General features: G+C 42.4%; 1 protein-coding gene across 3 annotated transcripts in view; it reads right to left on the bottom strand.

Annotated features, from left to right (window-relative positions):
• Window positions 1-14379, bottom strand: part of SLC25A21 (solute carrier family 25 member 21) — a 291585-nt gene that overhangs the window by 125470 nt on the left and 151736 nt on the right. For all 3 annotated transcript variants that reach the window (XM_082213854.1, XM_082213855.1, XM_082213856.1), the window contains exon 2: window positions 12148-12196. In XM_082213854.1, the coding sequence (XP_082069980.1) occupies window positions 12148-12196 (49 nt within the window). The remainder of the gene's footprint in view (window positions 1-12147; window positions 12197-14379) is intronic.

Below are 14379 nucleotides of genomic sequence, written 5' to 3'. Positions count from 1 at the left end.
GAAAGCACTTATAACAGACAAAATAAACTGAATTAATATGAATCAATAAATAAGTGAAACACATGGTATCTTAATAATATAATTTGTCAAGGTAATAAGCAACCACAACACACAAAAAACCCCACTGAGGTGTGGAATCTTTAGAGGTCCTCTACAAAATTAGATATGATCATATTCATATACCTCAAATCATAATGCAAATTATCGAATCAAAGTGGAGGGGTTTTTTGTTTTGAAAGCTTCTGGCTGTGGTGAAAAACTCCCCAGATTTTGGCAATTTGAAGGAGGGCATTTCTCTGAAAACAAAAGAAAATTGGTGACAGCAAGCAGGAATTGGGCTTGTGTGTTGAAGATGCTTATTTACATAATTTCAGAATTTTTCAGGAACCATTTACCCATTTTAAGTCAGAAAAATAAAATGGGCAAACATTCAGAATGGCCCTGTTTTCCACCACACTCCAGTTTAAAAGGACTCTACATTAAAAAGAAAATGGAAAAAAAATATTTATTGGGTTTATTACTTATTTTATTTCTTAAATTTGTATCCCACCCTTTCTCCCAAAGGACCCCAAAGGCTTGAAATAAACAAACCACAAATCTGCTGAAGTCAAAACAGGTGAGCCTTGCAATCCTGTTCATGGCCGACTGGCTAGAATCCTGCCCTGTTTTTGAGTACTCCATTCCATTCTCCTCCCTTCCTGTTTTTCCATTCTGATTGTAAACTGCCCGGAGAACTTTTGTTATTGAGCAGTATATAGTGTAAATGCTGAAAGTAAAAATTAATAAATTCCTGCTGCCTCTCTCTGGGTGCTAGGCTCCCTATTTAATGCCCGCACTGTATCTTGTATCCAATGGGGAAACCTGCGATAATTGATAACTGCAATTGTTACCTAGCTTAGTAGCCAAGTAAGTGGTAGGAGAGGCTGGATTGCCAGGGGACTTTGATGATCCTTCTTTGGGATGTTAGATATTTGCTAATGTGAGACTTCACACTTATCTGTCACACCAAGCCATCTGTCGCTTAACACTTTGCTTTGTGGGGTTTAAGACAGAAGGCCAATTTTCCTTGGCTTGGGCATAGAGGGAAACTGTTCATAAACCCTTGTGGGGGATTAAAGCAGTCATGATAATTGCTCTGACATAGAAAGTCCTGAATAGCTCGGGTCCTATATCATATAACTGGCGCAACCTACTTGTATATGCTATACGGGTGTCCTTGAAATGAGCTTCCTCTTGAATATACAAGCGTTGGAGCTGATAGCAAGGGGTAAAGAAGCAATTGTCCCTGCCTGGTGCTACTCCTATCTCTGCCATGATGAGAAAGTCAAGGGCAAGCCAGGTATCCTCTTGCCAAGTTTACCCCAAGTCAGGGTCGGATTTAGGTTTGATGAGGCCCTAAGCTACTGAAGGTAATGGGGCCCTTTATATGTCCAACTGTCCTTTGTCAATGACAAATTCTCGCTGTTTTTTGTGTTGAATATATGCAATTTGGTAATTTATGGACCCAATAGGTATCTAAAGCTATTTGCACATAACAAAATATGTATTTTATCAAAGTAATTGTTATAGAAATGAGCAAACCAGTGATATTTTAGGGAGCAGGCTAGCAGGCAGGGCCCATTACTTACATCATAGGAGCCTACACAACACGAAACACTGTTGCTGTATATAGGTTTTATTTGCTTTTTGTTTTTTATTTTGGAAATGTACATCCAGGGGCTTCTTCCTTTAATTTTTTGGGGGGCCCCAAGAGAGTGAGGCCCTAAGCTATAGCTTGTTCAGCTTAAACGTAAATCCAAGTCCCCACTGGCAGGTAAAATCCCCAGCACTGCCCCAAGTCCCCACTGGCAGGTAAAATAGGGACATTCCGGGATCAAATCAGAAGACAAGGTGCCTTTCATAATTCCAGGACTGTCCCTGGAAAATCGAGACACTTGGAAGTCAGAGTCATTTCCCTCCTTTTTTTGTTGGGACAACTCCAAACCACGGCTACCCCACATCCACCCTGCAGTGCCCCATCTTGGGCTACCACTGGTGGGGGAATCACTAACAGCAACTTCTCACCCTGGTGGGTGCAGTGGGGGCCTCTGTACTTCTCCCCATCAGTGAAGAGTCCCCTTCCTTCTTGTCCTAATCCCTGGTACTGATTGAGCAAAAGGCCTGTGCATTCGTCTCCAAAATGATACACGTCAAAAAGGCTAATTAAAAATAGTTCAAGAATCTCTCTGTTCTGTGTGCAAGCACAGCTTATCTTGCCGTACTCTCACTGTCCGCCACTTCGCTGTATAATTATAGAGGGTTAAAACATTGTTGCTGCTTCTTTAGACATATTTTTGCATCCTCTTGAGAAATGAATAATAAAAATTGAACTCTCGCTTGCCAAGAACACACTGAAGATAGTATTTTTTTTACTCAAGCTGCTCACTCAGAAGATTCTTGTTTCTTCAAAAGCCCCTCTAGGCCTAGAATACACAGTGCTACATCTGTTGGCGAAAACACACAGAAAGCTAATAAAGCAAGATATTATCTCACTTTTTATTTATTTACAGGATTTATTTGGCAACCATTAGCTGAATACAGTTATTTTTAGGGCCTTATTTAAATACAGCACTAATGTCCAACTTTTATGAGAATTATTGGCAATGCTACAGTTGTACAGCCGTTCAAGCATTTGCGGCACTCTCCTTTCGTACTAGAAAATTTTAAATCACCAGTGAACTGAAAAACACACACACACAAACTGGCTTGTAAAGAGATAGGGCATCCCTCTTCTTCAGAAATATGCTAAGCAGAGGCTGTACCCATGAATTATCTCACATTAGCTTAGTTGCATGGAGGGGGAAAGAGTTAAATATAGGGGGGCTTTGTTTTATCTTTAAAACAAAGTGGTTCCTTGGTTACTTAATTCAGACATGTTCCATTGCTGGTTAGAAATCAGGCATGACAGAGGTCTAACCCTGAATTTTTGTCCCTGGGTAAGAAACTAGGCATGACCACAGTCTACCCCGATTGCGATTTAATGTTTTATACCACCGACAAATCATTAACATCTGTTAATAACCCACCCAAGTCACTCTGTTAAATTGTTTTGAAATATCTTGTGTGCTCCATGGATGTCTCCAACTTCATCCCATTTAACCTTTCCCAGCTGCTCGTTTTAAATACCCCTTTTAAAAATGTATACATGGGGGGGGAATATGTTCCTTTGTATTCAGACCTCTTCTTCTTCTTCTTCTCCTCCTCCTCTTCCTCCTCCTCCTCCTCTTCCTCCTCCTCAAGTGCCAACATCTGCTCACTTCCAAATCCCAATTTCCATTTAAAAAAAATAAAAATAGATTTTTCTTGTAAATATAATCCACTATCTCTTCTCCTGCCAGATATCTTTTATGATTTCCTAATGTACGGGTTTTTGAAAAACAACAGCACAGTAGTCATATGCAGGCTTTGCATGCAGAAGGTCTCAGGTTTAATTCCTGGTATGTCCAGGCAGGGTTAGGAGAGACCCCTATTTGAAATCCTGGGGAGCTGCTGTCAGTCAGTGTCGATAGCATTGATAATATTGAGCCGTCTGGCTTTCTACAAGGCAGCTTCCTATGTTCCCACGTGGCTACATTTGCTCTGCTGCAGCAAGTGAGTTGCTGCATTCACATGGACAAATAAAAACTGCATGAAGTATACCGGAAGGGATCATTAATGGAGACATATCATATTTACTGGAGGTGGAGAACATCCCCCACTTTCCCCACCCAAAGAGCATCATATTAACAAGCCTTAATATTACTGAACCTTCTCTGTTTCTGGACCGATGGTGGTCCTTGGCTCTCATGGACAGAAGCGCCCTGGAAGAGGATGCCATAGACAAGTCTGGGTGCACAAAGCAGCACAGTCAGTTATCTCCTTGCCACTGCTCACTGGCAGAGTGGAAGGAGAGCAGATAGGCAGGTAGGCAGAGGAAGCTCAGGAAGATTAAATAGAAATCCAAAGGATATGTAGTCAGGTGACCAGGCGAAAGGCTCCTTGGAGGGTCATCCTAATTAAAACAATGCCCTACCTGCCCCCTTATATCCCTACACAGCCTACATCTCTGATTAAATAGAATAACATAATATGAGTGTCTTATTCAACAATGAAAAAAGCCATTCTTTTGTGTGTTCAGACCCAGAAACCTCCCCCCTAAATAAATTCACACTTGACTCAAATTTTTGTTTTTGTTTCTGGCAGAATTTAGGCCACAACTTTATTGATTACAGAAAGTGACTGGTTGCATAGGCTCTGGTTCGACTAGCTCCCTGCCAGGCAGATAGTGCTGACGCAGGGCACCAGCATAGGTCAGCCAAGGGTGAACACCTGAATAAGGAGAAAGCCAGGAATGGACTAACACCGCCACCCAAATTTCCACCTGGACTCAGGCATGAGCACAACCCCCTCACATGAGTTGACCAAACGATCGGGTCCCTGAATTCCTTTAACAGAATACCCTTCACATAGGGATGTCGAGAGCATTCTCCCATCCCTGTCACCTGAACCAGAGCCTATCCACAACCTTACAAGTTGTGACAATTTGCTACGCGGCAGGCGAAACCCAAATGGCAACAGCCAATCAGCCAAGAGGGGGAAATTCCTGCTGTGCCCCTGTCCCAACGACAGATGAAACACAACGGCATAGCAAGGTCAAGCGAACAAGCCTTAAAAGTAGGGAGAGATTGGCGGGTGTTCCAAATGCATGTGCCGAAAGAGGAAGCTCTGGGTCACGTGCATGGGCATAAATAGGTTCCTCGAACCGTTTAGACTGCGTCCCATTGGCCAGAGTGTACCCAGCTTCAAGGGACCTACCAATTGGGTGTTGTGGCTGACCAATTGTACCCACCCACAACACAGGGTGTCGGTTGTCCAGGTCTCACCACAATACTCACTCTTTAAGGGAGGACCCAATTTCCCCACAGCCCTTTAGTAATTGTATACCCTTGCCTGGAAGAGGCACATCATTCCCCCCATAGGCAGCTCCCTAAGTATTGCATTCAGACTAAATATACTGCCAGGAGCATTGGAGTTAGATTTCTGAATGGAAATTTGGCCAGTTTCCACAAGAACTCATTCTAGAGAGCACCTGCTACTTATGTCCTCAGCTTTTTCTGTAGATTAATCCTCAAGGCAGAAAACGGGGGAAGTAACTTATCTGGAAGCCAATAATGATTTTTTCCCCCATGCGGAAGTTGCATTCACCATGTACGTAGCAGAAAGAATAGATGTGCGGCTACATCATGAAACAAAACATTTTAATTTTATTTATTTTTTTGCAAGGGGGGGGGGGCAAATGAAACAACTGTGCAGTTTCCACAATGAAGCCTGCAACTTCAGCCTGAGACCAGAGTTAATCAACAGCAGCTTTTTCCACTGTAAGAAAACATTTCCCTTTCTCTCTCAGCAGAGATACTGTACCAGGGCAAGCAAACACGCTGCGCTGGCATGTGCTTTCCAAAGGCGTAATTGCCAGTGTGGATTACAGAAGGAAACCCTCCGGCTTTTTGGTCTTGACAAATTACCAGGGGCACTCCTCTGGCTGCTGGGGACATGGTGATACAGAAAGGTTAACCAGTTGTGGAAAGCAGCATAAATGCAAACTTAGAAGCCCTGTACTTCCAGCCAGTAACTTTACGAGGTGTGTTTATTTATTTAAAACATGTCACCCTTTTTGCAGAGATTCCAGGGTGTTTTACAAAAACAAGATAAAATACATAAATAAAATATAATACAGAACATGTTAAGAGAGCAAAGGAAAACACACTATATATTAAAGAATCTCTATTCCTTGGTTGCTCCTACCCTTAAATTCCTCTAGTCCTCAGTCTGGGAATGCTTGATGAAGGGTGAACTAAAAATATTTCAAATTAAGGAATTGATAAAATTATCAAAATGTAGTCCATACAGATATAGTGAGAGAACACCAGGCCTGTCTAAAACAGGATTGTATGCTGAGCTTTTTTAAAAAAACCCTCAGATAAAACTATATCTGCTCCATGAGGTGAGAAAGTGGTGGTGGTGGTGGTTTGAATTTATTATGGAGACATGCTCAGGAATTCACATGCATCTTCTTATCCTACACATGGCACTTATGACTATTTGCCATTTTGGGTTGGGGGGACTCTACATGTAATAATTGGAAACTGTGTTATCCACTTAGCTATATCAGGTACTGTCCTAAACTGATGGAAGCTTGAATTTCACAAAAAGGATTAAGCCTGTCCATGTGGTTCCTGTCTTTCTTAATTTGGCCAGCTATTGCATCCATCCATCAATAGATTGCAGAAGCTCACATCACCACAGCAAATATATGAAGGAAGAAGTGGGTGGTTTTCATCAGTATGTCGCATTATGGGGTAGTTGAAAGGGCCCAAAGACCACCAGCAGGGCCCACCACTGATGTATGTCCTGCCTCCCCACATTAAAAATAAATAAATCTGTCCATTGAATCACCTATCAGTGGTGGACCAGTTTATTTTCACATAATGTCCTGGAGAAATGCATTAGGGGCACTGCAGAAAATTTAAACAGTGACATTCAGTGCTGATTCAAAGCACTGCTGCTGCCTGCTGCTTCCCACTAGGACTCAACCAGATAGGAGCAGGACCACCAAAGAGCACTTTGGCAAGGTCCCCTCAAACCTGCCTGGAGCTGACCATGGTTTGGGTGGGCTGTTGAAAGAGCAAGGTGCAATTAAAAAAAGGTAAGGTAAAGGACCCCTGAATGGTTAAGTCCAGTCAAAGGCGACTCTGGGGTTGCGGCGCTCATCTCACTTTTCAGGCTGAGGGAACCGGCGTTTGTCCACAGACAGCTTTCCGGGTCATGTGGCCAGCATGACTAAACCGCTTCTGGCACAATGGAACACTGTGATGGACACCAGAGCACATGGAAACACCACAGTGGTGCCTATTTATCTACTTGCACCGGTGTGCTTTTGAGCTGCTAGATTGGCAGGAGCTGGGACAGAGCAACGGGAGCTCAGTCTGTTGCAGGGATTTGAACCGCCGACTTTCCAATCAGCAAGCCGAAGAGGCTCAGTGGTTTAGACCACAGTGCCACCCATGTCCCACTAAGATGTGATGATCAGCATGCTAGCACAGTCACACCTATGGCTTTGTGAAACCATCTGTATATAAAAAAGCAGCTTCTGACATTACAGAATACTTTAGTGTGACCAATAAAAATCCAATGACTGCGCAGTAAATATAAGAGAAGCCTTGCTTCTTAGTGTCAGGGATCAGCTGCAGGAAAAACACTTAGCCTCCACTCTGCTTGTGTCTTTCAAATGACCCCCCCTCCTTTTCCCCATATATGTGATTGGTTGCTATGCATGCCTATGGAGTGAAACACTACCCTGCAAAACACTGCCAGGAATCTCAAAAGGGGCTCCATGCCCAAAGCAGCTTTGTAATATACAAGTCCCCCGCCCTGCTCCGCCGACACCTACTTTGCTACTACTCTGATAGAGGAGTCTTTTGTTCATCTCAACACACAATACCTCAGTAAGCCAATGCAGCTAAACAATGGTGGCAAAACAAACTTTTCTTGTGCCTAGCATGCTCTGCCACCTGTTCAACAGAGTCTTGGTGGAGCCGATCTGCAGGTGACCTAAGAAAATATTGGCCAAAATCAACACCCAGACCTTTGGTGTCATCTCCGTAGATAACTAGAAACTTGTTAGAATAAATCATATGTTTAGCTTGCATTTCAACAGCATTCTTCAGTCTGGGGGCAAGAGTTAACTTGGAACAGGTTACTGAGTTGGAATTATTCGTCAACACACCCATATTAATTTCTAACCGATTCTAAGTGGAAGCAAAACAACAAGCAAATGATGGCACCTTGGAAGACATCCACATTGAAATGACCCTAAGCCAGATAAAGTCCCATGGTGAAACAAAAGATCTTATAAGAAAACATATTCTGAATGCTAAAAACAGACAGCCAACTAGAGAATCTTATAATGGCACTCAATAAAGACCAATAACAGTATGTATAAAAGAATGAATGAATAAATGAATAATATACTTCAGACTTGGCACAGGGCTTATGAATTGTCCTAGCTACATACAATATACACTATTTAACAAGACCGCCAAAATTGGTCACCATTGTGAATCCACGTAAGGTTAGAAACAAAGAAGCACCAGATAGTAATAACTACCTTGAACTTGAGCATTTTTAGAATAAATTTTGGCAGTGCTTACTTAACTAGAAAAAATGCAAAGAATCAAAGAGGGCAAAAGCACTTACAAAACAACAGCTGGAAAGCGATCAGAAACACATGTAGGAAACACAGCTACTCTAATAAGGCCAAAACATCAGAAGTTAGGACACAAGAATAAACTGGAACAGAATAGCCGGTAGAAATAAATGTGAGATTAGTCTTTTGCTAGAAATGGGCTCTTGCTATGGAACATGTTCAGTCATGTTCAGTCCAAAAGCTTTTGACCTAGAGTATTGTTTTAAGTAGCAGGCAGTAGCAAGCTATGAAAGCTAGATAATGCAATACATCAAAAAAACTCTCAAAACCCAGGAGTGCTTACTTAATGTAATTTGGTTAAAAGTGAGCTGGCCAAAGTTGCTTCATTATTGTGTCCCTATGCTCACTCTAATCTTAAATCCTTATGGGATTCTTCAACTCAAAATATTTTTCATCATGGTTTGCCTATGGTCCAACCTACAAAAAGAGCAAAATAGTTCTTGCTGGGCTATAAGTAGATCTGAAATCACTTCAGATGGCAAATGTCTGTTTTCATGCTCTCTCTCTCATTCATACAATTTTTAAGAGCTACTCTCTGGGAGGAGAGTCTTTCCCACCTCTAACTGCCCGAGATGGAACCTGGAACCTTTTGCATGCAAAGCAGCGGCTCCGCTATTGAGATACAGCTCAAATATTAGCATGTCTGGCAGAAGATTAGGCAGATTTGGATCCCTTCATCCTCATAATCTATTTTTATATGCACAGGATGTTGTTTGCAGGAAAAATACTTCCACATGGCAGTACACTATGTATGAGTCAAAATGTTTGAAAGTGATGCAGATCACATTCAGAGTTACCATGCCAGCAGCAGCATAGGAATATGGAGTCAGACCATCGGTTCCTCTAGCTCAGCAACTGATAGCAGCTCTCAAGGCCTTTCCCAACTCTGCCTGGAGATGCTTGGCATTACACCCAGGACCTTGAACACTTCTACTAGGGTCCTACGGTTCTTCTTTCTGGTCTATGGCCCTTCCTGTGGTGGGCCACAGGTAATAAGAGATGAGCGTGTCTCTATATCCTGCTTTTCCTGTACACTGGTTGAGGAGCACTCCAAAGCTGCCATCATATTCCAAAAACGATAAGCAGCAAAATGTAAAAGTACAAACAGTTTCTTCCAACTTCTTGCAGAACACCCAGCTGCTTATGGTAGCATTCTCTCCCTCCCCAATGGGGTTCAATGTGAAAACAGACTTTTCTTGAATCTAAGAAGGTGTCTGTCCAATACCCAGTAAGCGTGTGCATGATTCAGTTTTCAAATGCACGTTGCTCAAACATAGCAGAATTAGAAGGGGGAGAGAACTACATTTGGGAAATTGTAAAATTGTTTTCTACTTGATGAATTTCTGCAAAATGGACAGGAGGGATCTACAGTATTTGTACTTTGAAAGTTTTTTGTGTTGTTTTTTTTGACTGAGCAAGTCTTTATTTACTGATTGTATATGCCTATCTGAACAATATGGTTTTTGTTCCTCCCCTTAAGATGAAGCCCAGGTAACTGAGGGCAAACATATGCATCTGAACTGACAGCTTGGTATCTGAGGATACTTGCTCAGGCAACACAGAAGTTTCTCTTTCAGGAAACTTTACGCCAGCAAAACTCAACTACACAAATATTTGTAGATGCAAACACAAAGGACAAGGAGAAGAAAAATCACTTATAAATCCATGCAAATATTTATTATTTTATTTTTCCTGGTTTATTCCATCTGTCCTTGCTTTCATTGCTTTGTGATGAAGAAATAGCACAAGTGTTAGCACAAAATTGCTTTGTATCCAACGCTCTGTTGACGCAACGCCGAAGTCTGTCAAAACTGAAAGAAGAGGCACTGGCCAGCCAAATTTAGAGCCAAACCTGGGATGATGGAGGCAGACAAAGGCCTTGATTCCCCTATCTTACCTTAAAGCAATTCAATCCCAGCCTATCTTGGATAGGGGAAGTGAGCTGGATTGGAAAGAAAATTCCTTGATGCATTAGAGCACAGTACAGGGGGGTGTTAGAGTCCTTTATTCACCAGACCTTTTCATATAAAAAACAAACCACCCCACACTTCATTAATGGGGCGGACTTGTAAAAAAATGCACATGACCATCCCCATCAAGTCTTGTTTGACCCTTGAAATTAATGGGACTCGTGTTTAACTTGACAACATATGGTGCAATTTTCTGCTGCAATTTTCCTCTGTAACCTAAAACATTATCATCATCATTACTACTACTACTGCTACTAGGTAAAAGGTAAAGGACTGCTGGACGGTTAAGTCCAGTCAAAGGCAACTATGGGGTTGCGGTGTTCATCTCGCTTTCAGGCCGAGGGAGCCGGTGTTTGTCCACAGACAGCTTTCCGGGTCTGCTTTCTGCTTCTGGCACAACCCAGAAGTGTGACAGAACCCAGAGTACATGGAAACACTGTTTACCTACTGCTGCTATTACTACCTGGCAGATGGAGTGAATGAGACCAATAGTGGGTCCAATGGTCAAGAAGTTGGTCAAGAAGTTGGTTTCTGCAGGTGCTGCAGAGGGAAGTGTGGTGCAGATGGGGAAGGTAGCCCATCTAGGAGGGGGGAAATATTTGATCCTAAACCTCTGCTGCCTTGTAGGATATATTTGGGAGACAAAAAGGCTAAGGAGTAAACCCTATACAAATCCAGATGGTAGGATGATGCCTTGTACACCTCCTTCTGGAAACTCTTGTAGCCAAGCTGGTGCCAAATATTGTTTTGGTTTCCTTTGGACCAGATCAGAGGGTCTTATCATCTGGGCAGCCCAGGATCTCCATACACCCTGCCCAGGCTTACATCCTAGGGAGGTCACCGGGGCTGCTAATGCAGCAGTTTGACTTCATCCTTGGAGGCAACCTTCATTGTCTTTTGAGACAGACGGAGGTCAACAAAAATTATTATTATTATTTGAAATGAAATGTTTGGGCTAGTGTTTTTCCAAACTGACAAGCCAGTGTAATTGCCCAGCCACAAATGTATGATTGGAAGTCACTGAATGTGCCCGATAGGTAATAATAATAATAATAATAATAATAATAATAATAATAATAATAATTTATTATTTGTACCCCGCCCATCTGCCTGGGTTTCCCCAGCCACTCTGGGCGGCTTCCATAGAAACAAAAAATACAGTAAAATATCACAGATTAAAAGCTTCCCTGAACAGGGCTGCCTTAAGATGTCTTCTAAATGTCAGGTAGTTATTCATCGCTTTGACATCTGATGGGAGGGCGTTCCACAGGGCGGGCACCACTACCGAGAAGGCCCTCTGCCTGGTTCCCTGTAGCTTTGCTTCTCGCAATAAGGGAACCGCCAGAAGGCCCTCGGCGCTGGACCTCAGCGTCCGGGCAGAACGATGGGGGTGGAGACATGTGAACCACCCATAAAACCACCCAACAGACATGTGCAAATACAGGTTTGGGGAAAAATAAATTTCATTTTTGCTGAGTTTTGAAAACACGATTAACTGTCTCAGGCCACATTTACCATCAATATTATTTTTGAGGCAACATGACATTTCTAGTTTCAAGTCAAAACATTACTTCACATGATAAATATGGTAGGAAAGAAAATATAACCATGCTGCCTCCCCGCTTCACTTTTAATAGAATAGGATCTCAGGCTGTCAGATGAAGAGTACATTTAATAAAGAAGTATTTAGCACCTCCAGATGACCTCCAAGCAGAAATGCATCATGCTATTCAAATTCTGCCTGTCAAATGCTATGAAAAACAGTAAGTAAATATAAATGCCATTAAAGGGAGAAGTTATCTTACTTGGACAAGTTCTAGCTTTTTAAGTTCTGACAGCTTCCAATTTGGATGTCTTCCAGTGTCAATAAAACTTGTTCAAGCAGAACCTTACCTGGTCTTCACCACATCGAGGGGGTGCATCAGACAAATTTCTACAAGACCTGTAAGATGATAGAGAAGCCGGGTAAATACATTTGATCTCTACAATTATTGAAGTATAAAGTGTTCCCGTGCAAAATGTGCTCAGAGAAGAGAACAATTATAACGCAAAGGCATTGCATATTCTTCTTCACATTCTCCAAGGATCTTCTTTGGGAGATAAGGGAAAGTTTTGTGAAGAGGTGAATTTTTGTAAACAAAACAAAAAACCCCACATTTTTTAAAAAATGCTCTCCACTCTGAGATTTGAGCCAAGAAATTGTCATCCCAGAAATTAGGCTGCAATCCTAAACGGTTTGAGCTGGCAGGGTGGAAATGAGGAAAGAGGAATGTCCCATTTCCTCTACAGCATAGGGAACACCTCTCAGTTGCTTGGAGAATAGGAGCGTGAGCCTTCTTGATCAGAAGAACGGGAGGCCTTTCTGTGCCCTCCATGATATCATCAAATAACCACATCTAATTCCAGTAACCCTGCAATTTAAGCACATTTAACTTGGGCGCATTCAGCTTTATGCCTGTGGCAAAAAATAAAAAAGTGCGTGGAAAGGGCAATCCCACCCACAATTGAACCCAATGTGTTTTGACTATACACAATTTTGGATTTAGGCATGACCTGCAGAACGTAACCCCCATGTAAGTTGTGGGCTTACTAAATGATTGTGGTGGCATGGGGATAATATCACATTGTGACCCTAACTGGTTGTGAGAAGGAAGGAAGGAAGGAAGGGAGGGAGGGAGGGAGGGAGGGAGAAGACAGGTCTAAAAAATGGCGCTGTAGCAGCAACATTATCAGTGTTTGTCTATATATATATGAGCCATCATGAAAGACTACCAAGGAAAGGTTTTGTAAGTTGCCAAAGCAGAAAAACCAGGGATCCAGGCCGCAGAGCCCAGGACCCTAGCTCCCTCAATCAGCAACCTGAACAACATCAAGCAACACGTAGGCTAATAATATATTGACAATATTTATATAACACTATCAAACTGTTTCAAAATTCATTAACGGTGTAGGGAGTCACAAACTAATAAGAGTCAAGTAACAATTCCATAAGCAGAATGATTAGAATGGTATGTCACTATAAAGAATGGCTAAAATTGAGGCTGAATGCCTTTTCACAGGAAATATCATATCCAAAATGTTGTCAAGACCGAGAACAGCAACACAGAAGTAAGATGGTAGGCACTCCAAACATCACAAAAGGATGCTCCGAGCACAGCAGCAAACAGAACAGTTCCTCCAAGATAATGAACTGTTTCAATGATAATTCTTCATCAGCTGGCAATAATATAAAATGAAAACCATTACCTTCAAATACAATACAGAGATCAAAATGAGAGGCCTCAATCAGCAAGGCAATATGTGGGCAACTCATTTCAACAATTCCCAATGAAGACTTTCTCTCTTGCCCTAACAGTCTAGTATCTCACTAACAACTTGTCCATCACCACGCTGAGTACAGTGGTACCTCGGGTTACATACGCTTCAGGTTACATACGCTTCAGGTTACACACTCCGCTAACCCAGAAATAGTGCTTCAGGTTAAGAACTTTGCTTCAGGATAAGAACAGAAATCGTGCTCCGGTGGTGTGGCAGCAGCAGGAGGCCCCATTAGCTAAAGTGGTGCTTCAGGTTAAGAACAGTTTCAGGTTAAGAACGGACCTCCGGAACGAATTAAGTACTTAACCAGAGGTACCACTGTACAGGCAACGACCAATTTAAGCATGTCCAATTGAGGCATGACCACACACATTGCTGCAACCCGGAAGTGGTCAGAAAAGGGGATGGAACAGAGGCAGGGGCGTAATGGAGCTTACATGTGCTCTGCCAACATGCATGGGGCCAGGAAAGCAACAGCCACACAAAACACTCATTGCCTATGCTTCTGGCCTTGTTCTCACGTGAACCTGAGCACAGCATGTTGTGACCACATCATCTGCCTCTGAATCTTTAGACCTCAGCCTGCTTGTACCAGAACTAGACTCCCAGTGGTGGTCCGTCTACAAGTCTGCCCAATGTCTGACAAGTTTTTTCCCCCAGCGAGCTTTCTGAAATCCCCCAAACCCCTCTTTTTTGCATCAAATCCCAAACCTCATGCAAATTTGGCGCAGCACTAGTTTTAATTTCTTAGCCTGCACAACACAAATTTTTAATGCAGGCATTTCCCCAGCAAATGAATCAGATGAA

Source organism: Podarcis vaucheri (genome assembly GCF_965113315.1).
Source record: "Podarcis vaucheri genome assembly, chromosome: 1".
Classification (NCBI taxonomy): Eukaryota; Metazoa; Chordata; class Lepidosauria; order Squamata; family Lacertidae; genus Podarcis; species Podarcis vaucheri.
This window is presented reverse-complemented; position numbering and strand designations above follow the sequence as displayed.